The 18,711-nt window shown below is 37.4% G+C and overlaps 1 protein-coding gene across 1 annotated transcript in view; it reads right to left on the reverse strand.

Annotated features, from left to right (window-relative positions):
- The window catches only part of uggt1 (UDP-glucose glycoprotein glucosyltransferase 1), a 30,440-nt gene extending 11,939 nt beyond the window's left edge, over positions 1 to 18,501 (reverse strand). The window contains exons 1-27 of the mRNA XM_079877080.1: positions 18,465 to 18,501; positions 18,231 to 18,325; positions 17,277 to 17,415; positions 17,101 to 17,180; positions 15,702 to 15,832; positions 15,491 to 15,603; positions 14,767 to 14,941; positions 14,552 to 14,648; positions 14,381 to 14,462; positions 14,173 to 14,273; positions 13,438 to 13,537; positions 12,161 to 12,221; positions 11,240 to 11,331; positions 10,417 to 10,567; positions 10,207 to 10,326; positions 9,984 to 10,069; positions 9,158 to 9,293; positions 8,068 to 8,199; positions 7,691 to 7,855; positions 7,277 to 7,397; positions 6,634 to 6,732; positions 3,624 to 3,718; positions 2,615 to 2,821; positions 2,330 to 2,461; positions 2,108 to 2,238; positions 332 to 427; positions 154 to 256 (exon numbers count right to left, since the gene is read on the reverse strand). Coding sequence (XP_079733206.1) covers positions 154 to 256; positions 332 to 427; positions 2,108 to 2,238; positions 2,330 to 2,461; positions 2,615 to 2,821; positions 3,624 to 3,718; positions 6,634 to 6,732; positions 7,277 to 7,397; positions 7,691 to 7,855; positions 8,068 to 8,199; positions 9,158 to 9,293; positions 9,984 to 10,069; positions 10,207 to 10,326; positions 10,417 to 10,567; positions 11,240 to 11,331; positions 12,161 to 12,221; positions 13,438 to 13,537; positions 14,173 to 14,273; positions 14,381 to 14,462; positions 14,552 to 14,648; positions 14,767 to 14,941; positions 15,491 to 15,603; positions 15,702 to 15,832; positions 17,101 to 17,180; positions 17,277 to 17,415; positions 18,231 to 18,303 — 3,018 coding nt within the window. The 5' untranslated portion in view covers positions 18,304 to 18,325; positions 18,465 to 18,501. The remainder of the gene's footprint in view (positions 1 to 153; positions 257 to 331; positions 428 to 2,107; positions 2,239 to 2,329; positions 2,462 to 2,614; positions 2,822 to 3,623; positions 3,719 to 6,633; positions 6,733 to 7,276; positions 7,398 to 7,690; positions 7,856 to 8,067; positions 8,200 to 9,157; positions 9,294 to 9,983; positions 10,070 to 10,206; positions 10,327 to 10,416; positions 10,568 to 11,239; positions 11,332 to 12,160; positions 12,222 to 13,437; positions 13,538 to 14,172; positions 14,274 to 14,380; positions 14,463 to 14,551; positions 14,649 to 14,766; positions 14,942 to 15,490; positions 15,604 to 15,701; positions 15,833 to 17,100; positions 17,181 to 17,276; positions 17,416 to 18,230; positions 18,326 to 18,464) is intronic.
- Between the last annotated feature and the right edge of the window lie 210 nt (positions 18,502 to 18,711).

Raw genomic sequence — 18,711 nt, forward strand, 5'->3', positions numbered from 1 at the left:
GATTTCATTAAAAATATCTTCATTTAAGTTCTGAAGATGAATGAAAGTCTTAAGTCTTATGGATTTGGAACAACATGAGAGTGAATAATTGATGACAGAATTTTAATTTTGGGTAAACTATCCTTTTAAGTGAAGGTGTGCCCATGTCCTCACCAGGAGGAGGGGTGCCAGTTTCTGAGCATCTCTGGTCACTGGATCCAAAACAGCTACAACATCGAAGTACACTTCCTCTTCCTTTGGTCTAATCTTCACAGCACTGTAAAAAGGAAAAAGTTGACAAATTAATTCTGAAGATTTAAAGATAGTCCTGGTATGAGGAAAAGTGACGTACCTGTATCTGTCTTCTGCAAAAGTGTGCTCGATCCTTGCCTCACCTTTAGGCTGGGAGGACAGCAGGGAGTCCACCTTCATCACCAGATCACTAGCTCTAAATCACAATGAAACATACAAAACAAACAGACACATTGAGTAAGGCCCAAAATCTACTCTACACAAGAATGAATGCAAATGCTTTGTCATCGCAATCAGAAATGTCAGAACACAAATCGATTTTAAAAGAATCTTGCTGAGCAAGTTAGTTCTTTTTTTGTTAACATGTACAGTACATAGCTAGATACCTGATTAACAACAATCATTTTATTGGCACAGATATTTGATCACAACCTTTTCACTCCACTGAGTAGAGGTGTGAGTACATTCTCTGATTCGATTAATATTCTTTACCTTTGGATTTTGATGCAATTTGATTAATTTGGAACAAATAAAACACTGTGGAGGAGAAGGATGCAAAATCAGGAAGTAGAAAGCATAAGTATTTGTGCTGGGTGTTTGAGAACAAATTGCTTGGATTGATCACTCCAAAATCATACTCTATGTTATTAATGGTTTTCTAAAGTAAACAAAAGACATCAAATAATGATGAGTTCAGGTTGTTAATTCCCTCTGTCACACATTTAAAGGTTGGAGTTGTTCGAAATATCCTGTAAAGCATGTCAATCCTTGAGTCTATATATTCATGTCCAAATTATCACCACGAGAAAAACAAAACAAATGTGCATAAAAAAAAAATATATAAGTAATTTAAATAATTTAATTGCACATTTAGCTTTTTTCAGATTTATATATTTTATATATATATATATATATATATATATATATATATATATATAAACTGAAAAAGCTAAATGTGCAATTACATCTTTTAAATTATATTTAAATAAATGATAGCATTTTAATAATTACATTAACTTTATCTAAATATTAATATATACATATAGTTAATATAAGAAATATAATATTTAATGCTGCATTAAGTAAATATATATTTAGATTAGATTTAAAACAATTTAAGGTTGAAACAAAATTAAATTGGAAATGGGCTTAAAATGTACCAGACATTGGCATCGGTGGCAAAATGTTAATTTTATTGACTGTGTCTGAGGGTTTTATTGTTTCGGGCTAATATTGACAGATCTCAAATCAGAATAAAAAATAAATAAATAAAAAATAAACAAACACCTCTACTCTGTGGAGTGAAACAGAAAGAATTCAAGTGTTTGAATCTGTGTTTCTTGATTATTTGTAGTGTCATTTCTTGCCATTTATTTTTGATAAATCACTTTTATTGACACAAATAACAGAGAGGATAAGCAACCAGATTTGAACCAGTATTGCCGACACAAGCACCATGGCTAACCAAAGCAAAAGGCAAAGTTTGTTCAAACTCTCTCACAGAGGCCTAATGCCAGATTCAAGCGCTGATAAAAGACAATGACTGACTAACTCTATTATAGCCAACACTTCAATAATCAGCCCTCTAAAAGTTTACTGAGAGGATAATGAACATGGTGTCACTGTCTCAGTCTGCTCTTCCAGTAAATACACATAAAACGCGACGTTTATTACGTCTCCGTCTTCAAGGCAGACCGACACACTTCATTAAGAGGAAGTAATTACTGCAGAAAGTACATGTGTTAGTAATGTGTAATCGTAATCCTTCCACAGTCCTGCACTGAAAGAGGTCTGGAGCTCTATGCAAACGGCAATCATTTGAATACATCAACAAAAGTATATGTAACTTGTTTAGCACTGGATTGGTCTAGCATACCTGTCCTCTACCATGCCCAGCTGTTGAATTTTGCCCTTGATGCGCTCTCCTGATGTCTTTAGGATAATGCTCTCTAGAAGCAAAAAATCATCCTGGTTAAAGACCTCCCCTTCTTCCAATGGACCAATGATCTGCAGAGAAAAAACAGGAAGCAAAGTAAGAAGAGCTTTCACAGTATCAGAAGTATTGCTATACACTCAGTTGGCCAAATGTCTAACTTACTCTTCCATTACTGATCACAGCCCTCTGGCCCTTCTTCAGTTTGAGGACATCCTGGCAATAGGCAGAGTGAGCCAATATGAAGTTCACATTAGAGGACTCATATGCACTCTTAAACAGAGGAACATCCATGCCCTGTAGTGCAGAAAAAAGCAGAGGGATCTGGTTAAATTTGTTCTATATTATATTCTGCAGTTTAAAAGTGACATTTACAGCAGCAACAGTGAAATAACCCAGAGCACATAATCCATCACAACTGTAAATGAATTCCAGGAGAGCTTATTTTACCCCGACAGCAAACTCCGCAATGTCACTCCCACTGTAAAGAGCCTGTGCCGTCTCTTCTTTAGCCATTTTGGTGATGAAGTTTTTGGCGTTGTTGGAGGTTTGGGTCTGCATAGCTGACCATATAGCTCGAGCAATCAGGCTCTTCTCATTAGACGGGTCCTCGCTGGGATTATTGATCACTCCTAATCGTACATTATTACTGGTTTTCTAAATTAAAAACAAAAAACAAATTTTGATTAGTTCAGAACGTTTCTTTTTCCACTCCGTGATTTAAAAATTAGAGTCGTTATATAAATATAATTGGAGCTGTTATATAAACCCATATAAATAGCATGCTAAATTAAAATATCCAGTGGTGTTACTGATAACTAAAACTAATGATAGTTTTGGTTTTAACTGAAATAAAGCTGAAACAAAACAAAATATAAATATTAGATGAAAATAATTAAGAAAAAATTGTTGCCATGGCAATTAACTGAAATAAATTACTAAAATTACTGAAAATTATCATTAAAACTGTATTAGAAACAAAATAGAGCTAAACAGAAATATAAAAAAACAGCAAAATATGTCAATCATTGAGTCTACATATGCATGTCCAAAATGAACATTCACCAAATGCCAAGAGAAAAATATTCCTAACAATGTGCATGCAGCATGAATAAAAAATAAAATAAAAAGTTAAATAAATACAAATATTTGTGCTGAAATGTGCCTCTAAATATATTTTAAATTATATTCAAATAAATTATAGCTTATCTTAGTAATTACATAAATTTTTTATAAATACTGATATACAAACACCTTATTGAGATTGAATGCCACATTGTGTAAAAAACACATATTTAGATTAGATTTAAAAACAAGAGTAGTAACAAGACAATAAAATTGCCAGTAAATGTCCCAGTTCTTCAGACAGTGACAAAAAGTTCAATCCTGTAATCACTGTGTATGATGAGGTATTATCTTTTACAGCTAACATTGACGGAACTCAGTGACAATGGCCTACCATGTGACGTATAGCATCATACAGCAGCTGTCGTCCCGAGGGCTTGTCAAAGTCTCCTACTACCCAGAAAGTCACTGGACGGATGATGCCATCATCTGCAAGTCAGTGAAGAACAGACACATGGGCTAAAGGAAATTACATAGGCGATACATGCCGTTTCCTCATGCAATCTAAAAAGGTGAGTGAAAATGATGTGAGAAACTGAAAGGATTGTCTCGCTTGTCTTAGGTTTTAACAATCCAAAAGGTGTATCTGAAGTGCCCAAGAGGCACACAAAGACAGACAGGCAATTTCAACCTAGATATAAACCTGTAAATGTTTGTAAAAGAAAGGTATTACAGGGGACCACAGGATAGAAAGAAATTCTCTTTCATCCATCACACAGTGACAGTTCGGACAGATGACAAATGCACAGCTGTGCGTAAATCAATAGCAAGCTTCAGAAAACTTCTTCACTTGGTTAAAAGAAAACAACCACAACAAAAATAAGATGGTAATCTGAAAACTTGCAGACACACTTAAAAAGGAATATTCTGGGACATTTACATCAGTGGCATGCTGTCAATAATTTAGAGGAAAAAAAAAATGTAGTTACAGGAATGCACTTAAAATGGAAGTCTAGCTAGCACCACTGCCAGACTTCCACTGCGTCCTACTGTCATGTTTATACCGTCAAAACAACATTATAGTAAAATAGATATTTTAAATATTTAAATGTTTTTTCAAAGATGTTGAACACACTGGCCTGCTAGGCTGCCTTCTACTATAATTGTATTCCCATGAATGTATTTCCCATTTGTGTGTACACAAACTGAGACAAACCGAGTCAAAATTATTTCCTGTGGTAATCGACAGCATGCCACAGATGTGGTACACAGACATTAAGTTTTAAATAAGCCGGAATATTCCTTCAAGCAACAGAGAGCGTTATGTTAATGAAGGTAATGTAGGCGTTTTCTAACAATATTTGCACTCCAGCACTACATGTTTAGATGAGATCTATGAGAAGCGGCAGTCAGTTAAGTGACTATAACAGCTCAATGCAATTACCAGAAGCATCCCTGGTTGACATCCCTGAAAACAGCATTCAAGAAAAAAGAAATGAAGAAGCAAATAAAAACAGACAGATATATTTAGTGGTACACAGAGAGTTTTGAGGTGTCTAAAGCCAGGTGTTCACTGCAGTTTATTCTGTTCTTCACAAGTGTTGCCTGTCAGATTATACAATGAGGCCTGGTGAGGTTAAAATAATCTTGGTTAAAAGCCAAAGCAGATTGTATGCCATTAACTGTCTTTTATGTCAGTCAGCGTCAAATACATATCAGTCAAGACTGTGGTCATGATATACAGTGTTGACTGCTTGATTTGAGTTCGTCATCTTCATTTACATGTGACTGCTCATTCTCAGAAACGAACTAAAAGACAATTATAACACAAAGGAAACACTAAATAATGAGATATTTGTTGCATATCATATAGAAAACAAGTTCGTATCAACTAATATTTATCAGTGAGCATGTCACACTTTTTTAACTGGGACTGCCAATTTCTCTTAAAGGGTCATTTCACCCGTGGAGACATGAATGTGTATTGAAAGTGGGTCATTTATGTAGAAGAAATGTGAAATTATTTTTGAATTTGGAGCTTTCTAGACTGAGAAAAGCCAGAAAATGTATGTTTGGCTTATGTGGATGAAAGACAACAACTCCCAGAATGCACTTGCTTCGCTGCCCTACAAGGCCACTCCCAAGCCACGCCTACCGGTAATACAGCGCAGTTGAAAACAAAAACATCAAGGCAAGGCTAGGCTACGAGTGAGTCTCCGTGGCGAGTTTGCCCAAAATGTCCGGGATTCGGCTTTTGCGTTCTACAGTCGCCATTCATCATGTTTACTGTGGCGAGCAGGACGAGGCTGAGGGGCGCGGGAGAACGGCGCGAGGCCGGTGGCGTGATTACTGACGACCGACACCTGTGAGGCACTGTTCTCGTATCTCGCACGGAGGAGCAGGTATTTTCTTAGCAATGGTAAAACACACATCAACCGATCACGCCACCGGCCTCGCGTCTTTCAACCGATCACGCCACCGGCCTCGCGTCTTTCAACCGATCACGCCACCGGCCTCGCGTCTTTCAACCGATCACGCCACCGGCCTCGCGTCTTTCAACCGATCACGCCACCGGCCTCACGTCTTTCTCCCGCGGCGCTAGCCTCGTCCTGCTCCCTGTATTACTGTGATTACTGATGAGCGGCGCCTGTGAGATGCACCGGTCTCATGGGCTATCTCTCACGGAGGTGCGGGTATTTTCTTAGCAATGTTAAAACGCAAATCAACCGATCACTTGTTTAGCATTCATGTAAACATTACATTCAGATTCACCAATCGGGGTGAATTCAGTTAGATTGAAACAAAAGGTGAGCATGTAAACAATGGATGGCAACCGCAGAAAGCAAAAGCTGAATCCCGGACATTTTTGTCGATCTCGATGGCCGGACATGTCCGGGAAATAGAGTATGGTAACCCCTACTACTCAGCTTTCTTCGTCCCTGTTTTCTGCAGGTTTCTGGCTTTGAAATCAAACGCACTCGCACTGATCTGTGATAGGTCTGTTAGCGCATTAGGTCCAACCCCCTATGGGCGGGTTTGAAAGGGTGGATCTAGTGCTTGTAGTCTTAACAGAAATCCCCCCTCTTACACTTCCTCCTATGAAAAAATGTTGCATGACCATTCAATAGTATGACTGGGTTTCTAACAATGCAAAGCTTAATGCAAATGGGTGAAGTGTCCCTTTAAGACAAAAATCTTTGATGAATTCAGAAATGTGTCTCAGACGGCAAAACCTCAGTGTTCACCAGGCAATTAATGTAAGATGGACAAAACAAGCCAGGAATTACAGATTTCATTAAAGGCCCCATAGAGAAACCCTCCATTGTTCATGTTTATATAGGCCAGAGATCAGCAGCAGGTTGGAGGAATAGCATTTCTCAGATCAATAGCAACAACCCCCTCACCTTTCTTTGTCATGTAGTTCATGCTGTTGGCCACCGCTGCGTTCTTGTCTTTGGTGTCCAGAAAGAGGAAACGTGCATATTCGTCGATAAAATGATTGTCTGGAAAAGAAAAGACTTGTTTTTTTTTTTGGAAGTCAGGATATGCCAAACACTTGGGGAGAAAATGAAAATAAGGTTGTGCTTTGTTCTCAGTTAGAGGTACATTCACATTCCTAATTGAATCCAACCAAAGTCATTTTGAATGCAGCTATTTCTAACCATTCAGTGCTATTTGAGTTCAGATTGAAATGAGTCTTTCTCAGCTTCCTGCAAGACTGCAAATATACTATTCAAAAGCTATTAAAATTCAGTTTCATATTCCTTGCAAAAACAAAGCAGTCTATGAATATCATTGCCGCAGTCTCATTTGTACGTCTTTGTAAATAAATGGGCTTTCAAGAACAAACAAGACATTTAGCACAGAATTCCCAATGAGGCAGATATTCATTCCCGAAAGCCTGTGAGAGCATGCGTGTTGTATATCTCAAACTAGCTCGTTTACAGGAAAAACAAAAAATATATGATTCAACAGAAAAGAACGGCAGAGCAGCAAAACACTGAGAAAACACAATTTTGTTATGAACACAGTTAGACAAGTACTCACTGGTGGCAGAAAGGTCCAGATAATTCCTGCTGGTGCTCAGGATTCTGGAATTGATTCGTGGGACAACGTTGGGCTGATTCATGATAAAATCCACCACATCATGGTCACTGTTCAGCTCACCCTAAAAAGATTATGGAAGCATTAATAAATACACTGATAATAAATATGCGTAACCTGTACTTCAGCTAAATGCAAAAATATATGCATTAATAAACTCTCGATAGATCGATAGATCGATAGATCGATAGATCGATAGATCGATAGATAGATAGATAGATAGATAGCTCTTGCCAAGTGACGATGGGTTTCAGCTATTTTCGGAACATTGCAATAATATAATGTGGTACTTTTTAAAGTAATGTTCCCTAAAAAGGACACCACAGAGACTTTGGGTGACAGACATTCAATTCTCACCAGATAGACAGTGCGCTGAAAAAAACTGGTGGTCTCCAGGATCTTGTGCATGACGACTGTCTCCAGTTCATCGGGGTCTAACTGCTCACGTTGTAAAGGCATTCCATTATACAACACCACGGGCAGCGGGCCAACACCAGTCTGTTCATAATATGCCTTTCCCTCCTGTGGAGACATAGAAGATATTACCTCAATAAGGGTTATAGTTACTGGTAAACACAAAGAGCTATTAGCACAGGAAACACCTCTGGCTGACAGTCACAGAATCTCTACAGTTGACCAAACATTCGGTCTCTTTCGGCATGACTATGACATCTGAGATGGGATACTGCTGAAATATTCAAAGCACACACACATTAGAAAAACAAATCACTCACTTTTCTGTTGTTGTCGTAGGCAGAGTCAGGTCCCAGGATGCTGCTGATCTCTACATAGGGATATCTCTTCTCCAATACACCCACTACATGCTCAACCTTCAGTTTGCCTCCACTGGGAACTTTGCTCAATATCTGAAAGACAGAAGATAATCACAACACATCCCTACAAGACAGAAATTAAAATCATTTATTTTGAGTGTTTTTAGTCCACATCTGTTAGATATACATGCCAGTGTGTTCCCAAACAAAGACAAAATTCACTTGAAGCCGATTTACTTTAAAAATGTATACTCTTTTGGAAAAACAGACCACAGATTCTGAGGACTCATCCTACACTCACTAATTTTGTCCAATGAAATGCTCTCTAGAATGAGAATGTCCCTCCCCCCAATATCCCACTACTTCTGACTAGCAATACATTTACATTTACATTTACATTTACATTTAGTCATTTAGCAGACGCTTTTGTCCAAAGCGACTTACAATTTAAGTCATCTTGAAGAGGCAAAAACAACGCAAGAAGTGCTCAAAATACAAAGTTCAGGCATTGTTCAGAGAAGCATAAGCCCGATAAGGGAGGATTAAAGGAAAAGGAAAAGGAAAGAAAATTTTTGCTGTTGGACAGCGCTGCACTTAAGTGTACTAAAATTCAAACTGCAATACTTTTCAGACGCGGCTGTTATTTAAAGTAGGAACGCGTCTAAATAAAATACAGATTTATGTGATCGAAAATAGCCTTATCTTGTGTCAAATAGTAAACTGAACAACAGGAGAACTGGATATTAAGAAAAAAACACTTGCGTGCTCTTGTCGTATCCACAGACTGACCGCTTGTATAATACTGACTAATAAAAAAATACAAATAAAAATAAAAGGGGGGGGGGGGGGGGGGGTGTCCTTAGATGCAATTTTATGGGAATAATTTCCATGCAGCATACAAATAACAACTGTATAAAACTGTAATCTGTATAAACTGTAGTTACATGACGATGTCAATCCTAAAATAGTCAAACATACAAAGAATGGAAAACTCTTATCTGTCTACACTAAATTGTTGTTGTATGAAGCACTGGTGATGATGCTGACTTACAGATATGATAGCGTCAAAGGCCATTTGGCTGTCTACGTCATCAGCGATATAGTTGAAAGCTCGAAGTAGAGCAACACCAGCATCCTGCATCCCATCAACATCATCAGAATCATTCACCACAAACACCACTCCAATCCTGCAGACAGAAACAGAGAAATTACCAGAGAAACACTACAGCTCCACTGACATGTTTTCCAATTTTTTTTTATTTTTTTTTTTAATTCACTTAAAGGGATAGTTCACCCAAAAATGAAAATTAGCCGGTGATTTACTCACCCTTAAGTCATCCTAGGTGTATATGACATTCTTCTTGCAGACGAATACAATTAAGTTATATTAAAAAATTACGTACTATGTAGGAGTAGCGTAAGCTTTGACGCCTCTCGAGGTTCAAACAAACAGGGCTGGGCAACAAACACAAGCTCCCCCAACATTTCTCTTTAAAAATTGTCGTTATGGGCCGTTCATGTCATATACACCTAGGATGACTTGAGGGTGAGTAAATCATGGGCTAATTTTATTTTTGGGTGAACTATCCCTTTAAGTGAGTTAAAAAATAAAAAAAATAAAAATGGGGATTTTATGTCATATTTTATATATTAAGAGCCACAGAAAAATAGTTGAATGGAGGGGAGAGAATGATATCGGAAAATGACCAGATTTGACCTGGATGTATGTTATATTAGAGATAATGACTGAGGGAGTACCATGGCTCCTATGCATTGTGAGCGTGTGCGTTACCATTGTGCCAAAGCTCCGACATTAATTCACAACTGAAAAATGAATCATGTTCTTGTCATAATGTTCGGCCTACTTTGAGACTGACCTGAGTGGGATGTTGTTGCTGTAAAACATCTCAGCCACGCTGATCAGCTCGGCCGTGTTCTCATGGGTCGGATCCAGAATCATCACCTGTCAGAACGACACAAGCACACGCTGTAAAATGATTTGCAGAATTCAGATCTATGTGGGGTTTACACTGTGAATTGTTAATGTCTGAAGGAAATTGTGACACAAAGAAATGTTAACACAGCACCTGCGATACTCACCAGATTATGGAAATTCTTGCGGATCTGTCGAATGACTCCAGGAAAGGTGGGCCGCAGTAGCTCCTGCACATTAGAGGGCCAGGACGCATACTTGCCATCTGTCTCCAGGTTATTAATCCACTGGAGAAAGAGAGAAAATGTGATTATTCTCAATTATCTCTCTCTGAAAACAGGTTTGCATAAAAAAAAACAAAAAAAAACATGGCTCACGTTAACAGCAGGGCTGCGGATGTCCACGGCATAGTCAGAGTCTGAGGGCTGGACGTTCAGTTTGAGGATGTCATGGATGTAGGGTGTGTCAATGAGCAGACTTCGGAGACCCTCCATGACCCTTGCCTCATTCCTCAACACGTCAAAAATGCTACAAAAACACATGATAAACATCAACAAACACACCTCACTTCATGGTAAAGTTGTTGTTGTTTTTTTAAGGAATTAATGCATTTATTTAGCAAGGATGAATTACACGTATAAAAAGTGACAGTAAAGACATTTATAATGTTACAGAAGATTTCCATTTGAAATATAGCATGTTCAAAAGAACAGAATTTATATATATCTATATATATATATATAAAAATTACCTTCACATGAATAATTACATTTTAAAATATATTAAAATAGGAAACAGTTATTTTTAATTGTAATAGTATTTCACAATATTGTATTTTTGATCAAATAAATGTCATGGTGAGCATACATTTTTACAGACACCAAACTGATGAGCCATAGTGTATGATATTATAGTCATATTATTATTGTTTTTCTTATTTTTGTTATATATTTATTATCATTTAAAACAAATATTTTTAGACTTTTGCCAATTATATATACTAAATATACTAAAATAATATAATAATTTATTGTTCAGTTTATAATATAATATAATATAATATAATATAATATAATATAATATAATATAATATAATATAATATAATATAATATACAATATACAATATGTTAAATATACAATATTTTATAAATGGAGTTGTTAGAAATCCACTAACAAATAAAAGACAAACTGTTTCTAACCTGAAAATATCCTGCACGTCCAGGTCAATATGGAGTCCATTTATGAACAGAGCAGAGTCTCCTGGCTGGAGACCTAACGTTCCCTTAAAATACTAAAGGAGACATGAGAACATGGGACATTAGGTATGACACACTCATAATTAGCACTAATATAACCTACCAAGCCCTGTGGGTTGGAAATCCCTGGATGAAACATATGTTTCTGTCACTTCATAGAGCAGAACAGAAGTTGAAAGAGATGCTCAATATGATCTATAATTCAAACAGACTCTTTTGAGCCTCAGGCCATCTCCACTCTATATATTCATGCTTTTATCCGTGGCACTCATGTTTGTTATTCACTAAAGGCACATGCATTAGGGCGAGGGAGCTCATTAGAGAAACTTAAAGAGCCTCTATTCGTCATGTTTCCCAGCGTGCAATTACAGTGAGGAATGAGGAGCAGGTCCGTTACACGTCCTCATTACGAGAGGCAAGAAACAGCTTTAATCACAGAAAGGAAATGACCGAAACAATGAACGAAGCCACGTATAAACGTCATTTGGTGCAATTACTTCATTCATTTCCTTTTTCGGTGACAAAACAAAAGCATTTACACACGTTCCGATACAGAGGAACGGGAAGAAAACAAGCAGAGAGGTGTAGAGGAATGAGTCTCCATTCCATTACCTCCATACAACCAAAACACTTTGCAACTGACATCCTTACATTTTTTAACACCGGTTTTAATATATGGGAAGAGAGAATCATCGTAAAGACTTTTCTTGGTGAATTATGAGGCAAAAACAAAGACTTGACTGGGCTTTTTTAAATCCATTATCTCAGCGGTGCAGACGAAAAACATAGTGAATGAGAATACCTGCTGAAGCAAAAGCTTTGAGAAAAGGACTTGACGGGAAAAGGGACAAAGGTGGCCCTCACCTTTTGATTTTCCTCAATCTCCTTACGGATCTCTGAATTAACCACTGTTTTTGTTAAGGACCTGAGAGAGGAGAGAGAAATGTGAGCTTTTACACTGAAAATGATTCATTAGTTCATCATGGTGATTCATTATAATCAAACCTTGAATGCACACCTAGCGTAATCTGCATAAAAATGTCTGTGCTGAGGGTTTTAATCAACGCTGTTTAACTAGATACAGATGAGATCGCTTCCACTGACATCATGCAAGTCTGCATTCAGAAAGCTTTGAATTAGAAAAAAAATAACTCTCTCTTTAGAGTCGCTGAGTCAGAGCTGCAGTTAATTGCTCTGGGCGAAACATGACTGCATTTCATCCTCCATGATGTCAAGGATCACTTTAACAAAATAGCATTTTAGTGTGGTAGTGTGGGCAGCATATTTTAAATGCATTTGCCAAAACAAAAAAAAACAAAAAACATCTGTGGCTGCACTGTCTGGGCCAAATAAAGCATATTATTTTCATCATAACTGCTGACGGGTCATTTTTTTTCTCCTTAAAGTGTTAATTAAACCTCTTGGAAGGCAGTTAAGTCTCGTTTCCTTTCAAAACTTCCAGCTCGGAGTAGGCAAAACTTTCTAATGACTTGAGCGGTCTGCTGCCAGAATTTATGAACTGAAAAGCACTTACAACTATAGAGCCAATGAGGATTTAAAAAAAAAAAAAAAAAAAAAACCCCGGAAAAGTGGCTTTTTTAGAGTGAAATATAAACTTCACACCACACATAAACATGTCACACCTGGTTAGAAAACGGTTTCATCAATTTACTGCTTTTGCTAAAAATTAAATGTGTCAAAATCTCAGCCAATTCATATTCATAGTTAAAGGTGCGTTCATGCCATGCCGTAATTACCGTAATAACGAGATTACGGCTTGTAAAGGTTCATGAGCTCATATAATTGATAATTACAACTTACAAACTGGGAATTCACTGAGAGCTCTGACTTATACCACATGACTACTGTACCACATGACTGCTGCAGATTCATTTTGGTGTTGATAGTGTTTCCTATGGTTTTGGCATAGAAGCACATAATTCTGAGTCTGAGGACATGAACAGCTCCAAGTAGAATGTCAAGTGTTGTCATCTCGTAAGTACGGTAATTATGACATGAGCAGGATTTCGGACCGATGATATTTCAAAACAAAATGTCAAACTAAGAAAATAAACCAAAATTTTTTTGTTGCTTTATCATGTCTGGTTAGGACTGTAATAGACACACATATAGTTCTTTACCTGGCTTTGGTAGGGAAGTTCTGGCTCAAATCCTTCATGACATTGAGAGCGTCCACAGAGGGAGCTGCCAGGATACGGGCGGCAGTCTGAAAGCTGAGATCTTGAGGAGGAGGATAAAAAGCTAATGTTATTCAAACTTGCATTTCTGCTCTTGAAATATTCAAGATCTCATTTGAAATGACCTGTATACGGTATGCCAATTTCTCTAATTCTACATAAAATTAATTTGATGTGCCAAAGCACTTTTACAGTACTGTTGGGAACATTGCATTCAACTGTGTGTGTGTGTGTGTGTGTGTGTTGGCTCAGAGGTTTTGCTAAACGTGACTAGTCTCTGATGAGTTTACCTTGATAGAGCAGTAATGAGCTCTGGACTAGAGGGAGTTGTGTTTGACAACCGCACAAGCCAGCAGAACCAAAGCTAATTAAGAATGTGGAAACGGTCCGTTTGCATATCGTCAGAATGAGTATTGAGCAACCCGAGTGCTCCTTTAGTCACAGGTAATACAATAATTGAGTTTGAAAGGCCTTGATGTAGTGAAATTATTATAAGTGTGCCAATTATACATTTAAGCAATGGCAAGAGAGGCTCTGCTACCTTAACCGTGTTAAAAACACAGCAAGAGAGACTGTTCACAGTCTTCCGCTTTAATAAAAAACACTAGCATCCAACAAGCAGGCGTTAAATGAAAATATCATAGATGCCAGCAGTTCCACCAGTTCAGAAACACCCACCCTGCATCTGCCAAACTTTAAGTGGCGCCATCTCATTGGTGCTCTCAACCAAATGGTTCCGGAGCTCCTTCAGCTGTTCCTTAAGTTCAGGATAAATGGTCCTGACAAATACAACAATATGTGCTATCAAGATATATAGTTATGTAATCTCAAACATAAGCAAGCATTTTAGTCAATGGAGAGTTCGGTTTATAAAAAGCTAATTTACTTGAGTTTGCCAAACAGAAAGCCTTGGACTTCATCCACAGAATCATTTTCACCTATTATGGTAGCATTCGCATCAGCTCCAGCTGTGAAAAGTGGAGAAAAGAGTTTGCTAATTAAAATGATTTCTGTCTTTAAATTATACAAATATCCAATATAAAGACTGCTATCATACCCTGAACTTGTGTGTCATCTTTGGCTTTGTACTCTTGGTTTTTGATGGCCAGTTCCACTCCATATCCAGAGAGGTGCACTTTACTCTTGCTGGGGTTCTGCATGGGTGATAGAGTATATGGAAGACTTTTTTAATCTTTAAAATGAAAAGACAATATTCATTGCATTTGGATTTAACCTATTTTACTTTAATGTATTAAGAGTTTTGATTCTTACAGAGAGAAAGTGCCGTAAAACGTAAGTGATCAGGCCCTTGTTGGCTTTGGCCAACATCAACTGATGGAATCTGGAGAATTCTTTGGTGCCCATCTCAGCATAAAGAATCACAACCGGTGCATCAGGATTGGCTGAGGGGAATTTGTGATCACCTTTGAACAAGTATGGCTTTGGCCTAAAAAGCAAAGAAAAAATAATAATAATTAAACAGTTTAGGTTGTGTTTAGGTTAGCTATCATGTCATTTTTTTTGTATAAGAGAAAATGTATGTTTGTAAATCTGTTTATAAAAGTACAAATATTAAATGTACAATAGTCTCTCAATTAATATGAGGACATGAAAACCACATTTACAATAGTTATAATACAATGTTAAAAAAAAAAAAAAGTATGTAGTTTTGGATGGAATTTAGCATGTCAAACATTTAGACTTTCATTTGCTAGCATCTGTACAAATATTTAGATTAAACATAATTTATGCTTAATAATTCTAGCATTACAAATCTGAAAGTGCATTATTTACTTCCTGTCCCAATTAACAACATTTTTAAGCATACCAAAGATATTGTCCATTTAAAAAGGAATTTCGTGAGTCACTCCACCAGATTAACTAAAATATTTAGGTGGAAATTGGTAAATTCATTCAATGTTTTTTAGGTCATTTTTACTTGAGCTTTGTAGGTCATGTTGGATGGAAGGCAGCAGCAGGTCTTGCTGTTACTCACCGTTCTAAGGCATTATCCAGCATGACTTTAAGTCTTTCAGTATCGCAAGATGTCTGTCCATGTACGTTGAAGAACGCTTTACAGCCAGACGGAGGAGGCTCATTAGATGCGATCTACATGGACAAACAGCAAATAACACGTCGAGTCAAACCGGTTTTATCCAGATTTACTTTGAGTCGACATTAAACAGCTGTGGAGAGGCATCACTCACCTGCTGGCTGGAATGGACGGTGGATGAGTAGGCCCTCAAAGATAAGGCGAATTTCAGCAGGTTAAGCTGCACTGGGCTCAGCAGCGCACCGGCTCTCTTCAGGATCAGATCGTAGTAAGCCAGATCCGTGTCTGAAATATAGACAACAGTCCAGTAAACTGATTGGCCATCCACATTTCAAGAGCAACAACACAAATAATGTTGGTGCAACTGGAACTATTTTTATTAACTGTAATAAATTAATTTTAAAGAGTTAGTTCAACCCCCAAAAGAAAATTTGCAATCTGTCATCAATTACTTACCCTCATGTCAATCCAAACCCATAAGACTTTATTTTTATTGAAATCTGAGAGATTTCTGTCCCTCATTTGAAAGTCTATTGACACAAAACTCTGAAGGTTCAAAATGTTCATATAGATTGGGGTTTAACGGTTTAATCTTCTGAACAAGTTTGCTAAGCAATGTGAATAAAAGCGTGAATTACATCTGTTCATCATTTAAAGCGATAGTGTTGCTTCAGAAGACTTTTAAATCGTTCAGTTCGTATGGATTTATTTTATGATATCTTAATGAATGCCTTGAAGCATCAGAGTTTATGGTGAACTGACTTTCAAAGGAGGGACAGATATCTCTCAGATTTCACTAAAAAGATCTTCATTTGCATTTCAAAGATGAACGATCACGTTAGTCAAGCTCGCATCAGCTGACTCTCAGCTGATCCACATCTACCTATAGGAATGCGACGCCTATCACTGTATACATATATCAAGCTATATACATATATACATATACAAGCTCCTTCAGTATTATCAACAGCTATCGCGTTTCTCAGGAGCTAATTACCCTCCTCCATCCCCAGCTCCACCTCTCGCCCAGTCAGGATTTGCCATTCTGTTTCCCCTTGAATCAGAATAAATTCTCAAATTATGTTGTACTTTAAAATCTTGAATTAATGATATCTGCAATACATTCATGGTTCTGTTCTGTTTACCCTGAGGGGGGTTATCACTGCTCTCCCTGCTCTTATCCATGCTAGGCTGCATGGATGTGCAGGGAGTTCTTGCCCAGAACAGAACCATACCGCCAATCCAAACTGTATGCTAATTGTCAATTGTATTTGACGATAGTGGTCCTGACAGAAAAAGTGTTATGGTGGGTTGGGAACGACATGAGGGTGAGTGAACTAACCCTTTAACGTTTAATATAGCAAACAACTGCATAAAAGTATGCAATATTTTAGTATATGATATTAAGTACAACAGCACTCTTGCACATGTGATATTACTTAAATATAAAATATAAAATCTCAGAGGCTTCATAACAAATAAGCAAACAGGCTGACAAGCCTTTGCATGAGTAAGAAGTAAAAGTAAAACATAGGATTCATATCAAATATTACCATCATGTTCATTCTCAATATTTTGATTAGCTTCTACAAAGTTCCAGAACTTCTCCTGACTCTCTTCAGCAAGAAACTCACTGTAAAATATAATGGCATTTTTATTAATAGTAAACGGGAAGACAAAATTATATATTAAACATGCTGTCATCCATGATGCTGTCGTTCAAGCTAACCTAGCCTCCAGCAGGAGTGGTGTAGAGGGCCATTTAGTGGTCAGTGTTGTTGTAACGGCTTTTGAGTCTCCATTGACAGAGTTGACAGAGCCCAGAGCCAGCAGTGCAGCACACAGCATCCACATCTTCCCACAAAAGCCTGAGAACATGAAACCTGTTAGTCTCTGCTGGAAAAGGGGACTCACAGAAGTAATAGCACACCAATAATGCTCCAGAAGCTGGGGTAGGTAAACATTTCACATATGAAAAAGAAAGTGAAACAAACTTTGAAACTGTTCCTTTTAACTACATTACATCAAACTGACATCATAAAACGCATTTATATATAGGGATATAAGGATATTCAATGATAGCATTCATCAGTTTCTGCTTTGTTTTGTATTTCACTTCATTTGACAGCTTGAAGAGGACAACGCGATCTAACTCTAAGCCAATCAGAGCTCTCAGCGTGGACATTAAGATTAGCGTCATCCAATCAGCGTTCTCGTCGAGCTGTAGTTCCGGGTTCTTATTAACTTCCTGCATTATAACACATTCTTTCAAAGCATATTTTAAGAGGATAGATGACATTTTTATTTATATCGTCAAACTAGCACTCAAATAAAATGAAAACACACTGAGTAAAAACAACTGGTATAATTTTTATGACATATGTAATCATAATGCGAACGATTTATAATGGATTATACAGATTACGAGAATGAGCTGCGATTTAATAGAAACACCAACATTGAAAATAATACCAAGAAACGATTCTAACATGAAAAGTCCAGCGTTTAAATGAGCTTTTCTTTGTAACGCACTGCCAGTAAAACGTTACCTGTGCAAGCATGACTAATCACATGCATTTGCTTCGACCCAGTTGCAAAATGCATGTGACGTATTCATACAGACTATTATCGCGATAAATGTAATGCGACAGAATTATGCTGAGGTTAAAGTGAGTAATCATACCAGCACCGGCTTCTGAATCTGCTTCGTGAGTTGCCATGTTTGGACGGTGTAAGTGGTCCATTCTACGGTTCATGTGTGGGTCCTGCTCTCTGTGCCTTTCCAGAAAAAAAATGCTTTAAGCATATGCAAAATACCATATCATACTATAAGTGTGACATTAACAACTGTAGTAATAAAATATAATATCTTATTGGTTGACACATATCATTAATATGATTAAAGAGAACAACATACTGCAATGTTTTTCGCTGGCTATACGCTAGACAGCTTATGTGTTATAGACGCCATTTTGGCTCAAGAAGACCGCGCTGGAGCCTTTAAAGGGATAGTTCACCCACTCACTCTCAAGTTGCTCCAAACCTGTATGAATTTCTTTCTTCTGCTGAACACAAAATAATATATTTTGAAGAATATGGGTAACCAAACATTTGATGGACCCCATAGTAAGTCAATGGGCCCCATCAACTGTTTGGTTACCCAT

This window comes from Squalius cephalus (genome assembly GCF_949319135.1).
Source record: "Squalius cephalus genome assembly, chromosome: 7".
NCBI classification, from domain to species: Eukaryota; Metazoa; Chordata; class Actinopteri; order Cypriniformes; family Leuciscidae; genus Squalius; species Squalius cephalus.